We start from the raw sequence: 5,000 nt of genomic DNA on the forward strand, positions 1-5,000 counted from the left end.
GCACAGACACCTGGCCGTTTAGATCAGATTATCAGGACTCAGGAGGAGGCTTGCATTCATACAGATATTTATTGTGATGGGGGCTGTGTTGGGGGCTGTGATGAGGGCTGTGATGGTGGTTGTGATGGGGGCTATTATGGTGGTTGTGATGGGGGCTGTGATGGTGGTTGTGATGATGGTTGTGATGGGGGCTGTGATGGGGCTATTATGATGACTGTGATGGTGGTTGTGATAGGGGGCTATGATGGTGGTTGTGATGGTGACTGTGATGGTGGTTGTGATAGGGAGCTATGATGATGGTTGTGATGGTGGTTGTGTTGGGGGCTATGATGATGGTTGTGATGGTGGTTGTGATGGGGGGCTATGATGGTAGTTGTGATGGGGGGCTATGATGGTAGTTGTGATGGGGGGCTATGATGGTAGTTGTGTTGGCGGCTGTGATGGTGTTTGTGGGGATGATAATGATAGTGATGGAGGCTGCTGATGGAGGCGGGTGGTGCTCCTACCCGGGCTAGCCTGCTCCTGGGACACCTTCCTCAGGATCTCCGTCTGCTTGGAGCTGAGGGCCTGCAGTCGGCCCAGCTCCTCGGTCAGCTCTGTGTAGGCCAGGGCCAGGTTCACCCTGCAGCACAAGCACGGCACACAACACAACACAACACAACACAGACACGTTAACAACCTTCCACTGCAAGGGCATATGTCTTAAAGATTCGGATCTTACATGTTTCCTACAGGAGAGAAAAATAAATTCAAAACGATTAAAGTTTATGCTCACAAATGAAAGAAAAAAAATGTTTCTTGTCCAGGAGAAGATCTTGCATTCATTTTCAGTTACCTGTAAGTGTGACTCAAACTTTTAAATTCCAGAAAGAAGTCCCTCATTTCTGCTAGAATGTGGTGTTGAGCTGTCTAGTTCTTACAAAGAGCTAAAGAGCACTAAAAGTGTTACCCGCATGTCGGGGACTGCTTTGAACGCAAATGCCACAACACATGCATGGTATATTTGGTATGCCACCTGCACCTGCACGGTATGTTTGAGAGACTATGAACTATTTAAGTAGCTTTCAATCTAAAATGATTCTCAAAGAACAAAGAATTAACAAAGGTGTCTGACCTGAAAACTATTTTAAAAGATTATTAGCAACAGAAGCCAGATAAATACATATATCTAGTACATAGTATACTAATACAACAGTACATTAACATTGCTGATGAAAAAGGAAACTTCATTAGCCATATACTTAGTATGATTAATTATCACACTTATACTTATTGTTACTTTTGTGTTGATGTCAGGTTCACTGAGTGTAATGTATATGGTTTGGGGACTACTGAATGACTTTTACCATGAGTCCATTCCAAACCACTTCCATGCTGACACAACTCACAGTGGTTTGTGGGACTTTCTTAACTCTTGTATGTCGATGGAACGATGGAACACCATGCCAAATAAGTAAGTAGCAGAGAGGGAGAGAGTGCAGCACTTACCGCACAGCTCAATCTTACGCCAAACAGAACATGCTGACAGCAAACAAGCTATTTCCAGCCAACCATCTTCCATCACGACTTTACCATGGCAACAAGGCTAATGCCTCACTGTCTTGACGCTCTGGGTCATCAACAGTATATGAATGCCTCTTTGACAGAAAAGCTGTCAATATTTACACCAAGTTCCCCACTTACAACCAAAAGATACCAAGACACCACTGGCATGGACATATGGACATAAGCCAGTTTAAGAAAGTGTCACTGGGGATGTATGCGTTTGTGTGTGTGTATATTTTTGTATATGTATGTATGTGTGTGTGTGTGTGTATGTGTGTGTGGGAGAGAGAGACAGAGATGGAAGGCGAGAGAGAGAGATAAAAATCAAAGGTTTAGTTCTATTTGATGTCAGCAAACCACTTTCAAAAAAGTCTGCAGTGTTTTATTATAAATTGACACATCAACAGCATTGGTAGATGGTGAGAGATACGTTGCTGCTTGGCAGGTATAGGGCCTGGGGAAAACAACTGATGCTATCTTTATTCCTATAGCCTATTGCCCTATAAAGTCCAAATGTATGTAAAATAGGGACCCAGTATTATAACTAGTATTTCTGACCCAGAAGAGAGAAACTAAAATATGCATCAACAAAAGTTGCAGAATCAAAATAGGTTACTGCATGAACAAAGTCCAAACGGCACTTGATTAGGGGTTTCTGACAGCAATGTCTGTCCCCGCGGATAAATTGGAACCATTTCAGTAATTACATTTCTAAGAGTAGTCTCTGGTGTGCTCAGTATAAGCCAGCAGTTAAATCCACTTGCTAATGATCTATTGATAGCACAACATGCTAACGCTAATGATATTTCAGAGGATGCCAACCACAAAGCCACGAGCAAGTTGAATGGTGCTAATGATGCTTGACATCTTAACAGTGTGTGTGTGTGTGTGTGTGTGTTTGTGTGTGTGTTTGTGTGTGTGTGTGTGTGTGTGTGTGTGTGTTGTTCGGAGGCCTGTGATGGTCATCGAGGGTGGAGGCTCTAGTGTGCACCTCACCAGCCACTCTATGTGGCCTCCTTACATGTGCAACAACTCACACCCACTTTTGAGGCATGCATGCACCACAGAGAGGAAGAGTGCTGGAGTACACGCAGAGAGAAGAGAGAGAAAAAGAGAGAAGAGAGAGAAAAAGAGAGAAAGAGAGAAAGAGAGAAGAGCGGCTTCTTTTCTTAGAAATTTAAACGGAAGGTTCACCAGCACACACCAACTACTATTTACACACACACACACACACATACACACACACACCTTCAAAGCTCTTTACAGGAACCAAAACATCCCCCAGTTGACCGAGAAGGAAAACACATGTAAACAACATGATATTTGACACTATTAACCTGTGGAAATTAAACCGCTTGACAATCAGTTATTTCAGTTGAAACAAGACATGAGCGACGCAGTGCATCCAGCAGTCACCAATACTGAAACGCAACACTGATATCTGATGATCTGTCGTCCGCTCACCATACTCAGTGTTTCCCACAGAATTGAATTCTATTTGTGGTGGTAGGTTTGCAGAATTAACTTGAATGCAACAGTTTTTAACAAATTAGCGCAGCGTGGTTATGATGCTAACCAGCATTAAGCACAATTTAGTACAACCTGGAAAATCATTGTGTGGTGGTCAATGTTGATATTGTGGTGGGCCGCCACAAATAAGTCAATGTATGGGAAACACTGATACTGATGCGGAGGGCCAATGACCCTCACAGGCTCTGCCACAGTAACAATACGATGTCCACGAGCGGGCACAGCAATGGCGGGAGATGCGCAGTGTCCAGGAAGCCACAATTCTAAACCCAGCAGGGAACAGACAACAGTCTTACTGCGCTGCTCGACAAAAGACTAGAATACTTATTGGCTGTACAGTATGTATGTGTATGTCTTTATCTCTCTTTGTCTCTCTGTGTGCATGTGAAACTCTGCTTTTCACACCTGATCACATGATTCTCAACTCTTTCGACGTTTCAGATGCTCTGAGATTTAGGGGGTGACACCTCTAATTTTATCGAGTGCATCATGTCTCACTCCTCTGCAGGTGTGAATGCCATAATAGACATAACCTTGCTAAAAGACTTGGCTATGTCGTCTCATTCAGAGTGTGCTTGGGTGTGTGTGTGTGTGAACGCATGCGTAATTTTAGCGCAGGGAGTGTGTTTACGTCTCTGTGTTTTTGTGTGTTTCTGCTGGTATGTGCATGTGCAAGCACATTCAGGGATAGGAGGAGGAAAGCACGTGTGTGTGCGGGTGTTTCTGTGTGTGTGTGTGTGTGTGTGTCAAACGAGGGCTGATGTTTTTTCTTGGGTGGAGGAGTTTGTATTCATGTGTCTGCTTTGGAGAAGGCAAATAACAAATCTATTTTTCTGTATATCCGAGCGAAAACATTTGGGTGTGCATGCCTGTGTGCTTGTTTCTGTAGGGCTGTAATGTGCATGAGAGTGTGTGTGCCTCTGTGTATGAGTATGTGTGTTTGTGTGTGTGAGTGTGCCTGTGCCTCTACATACGTGTGTGGGAGGGGTACAGTAGCTTGTGTGGGCTGCATGAGCTGTAACTGACCTTTGCTAACGAGCCGCAGCGTATGGACGATTTGTATATTAAACCTGACACATGTTGCCTAGCAGTCTCTGCATTCGGTGCTTCCAGCCGGCACTTGGCAGAGGCCAAAGGTCACCAACGTGCGCTGATCACTAACTGGAAACACACACAAACGTGACTACGGCTGCTCACGAAGCATTAACAAATGCCATGCCAGTAGAGCTGGGTATAAAATAGTGGACTGAAAGCACAGGATGAGAAATAATGATAAAGAGTGGAACAGCGGGCTCTGGCTGGAACAGGTGTGGATCTGATCTGAGGGCATGTGCACCAGACTAGGGCCAGGGTCAGATCTGTCCTAAAACTGATCAAGAGTCGGTTGGTTGTGTAGTGCCCCCCCCTCCACAGACATACACACGTTATTTGCAACATCCAAACGTTTCAATCCAATCCTCATCAGAACTTCAAAGATGACAGCATTTTAGTATGTGTGTGCGTCTATGCTTGTGTGTGTATACTGTATGTGTGTGTGTGTGTGCATTCCTATGTGTTTTATCCATGCTCAGCAATATCATCCTCAGCAAAATGAACGTTTGTGTGTGTGTGTGTGTGGTGTGTGCGTGCGTGTGTGTGTGTGTTTGTGTGCGCACTCCTCCCATATGTCTGGTTTATCCACGCTCAGCGATATTCTCCTCAGCAAAGTGTGCTCATTTGGGTCAATGTGGTAAAGTGTGGAGCTCCGCAAAGGGGCACGTACCACACGCATCAGCAGATCCTGGCAGGGAGAACCCTCTCCCCTCTCTCACCGAGGCTGGCACAGGGGCCACCGGCACACCGCCGGGGCCCACCAGTACACATGCCCCTGCTACTCATGCAAAAACACCAGCCATGCTCCAAGACAAGCACACACGCTATTCAAC

At 45.2% G+C, this 5,000-nt stretch overlaps 1 protein-coding gene across 1 annotated transcript in view; it reads right to left on the reverse strand.

Annotated features, from left to right (window-relative positions):
• The window catches only part of tbkbp1 (TBK1 binding protein 1), a 66,569-nt gene that overhangs the window by 7,089 nt on the left and 54,480 nt on the right, over positions 1 to 5,000 (reverse strand). The window contains exon 8 of the mRNA XM_042083685.1: positions 507 to 622. Within this exon, the coding sequence (XP_041939619.1) occupies positions 507 to 622 (116 nt within the window). The remainder of the gene's footprint in view (positions 1 to 506; positions 623 to 5,000) is intronic.

This window comes from Alosa sapidissima, chromosome 24, assembly GCF_018492685.1.
Source record: "Alosa sapidissima isolate fAloSap1 chromosome 24, fAloSap1.pri, whole genome shotgun sequence".
In the NCBI taxonomy this organism is placed as follows: Eukaryota; Metazoa; Chordata; class Actinopteri; order Clupeiformes; family Clupeidae; genus Alosa; species Alosa sapidissima.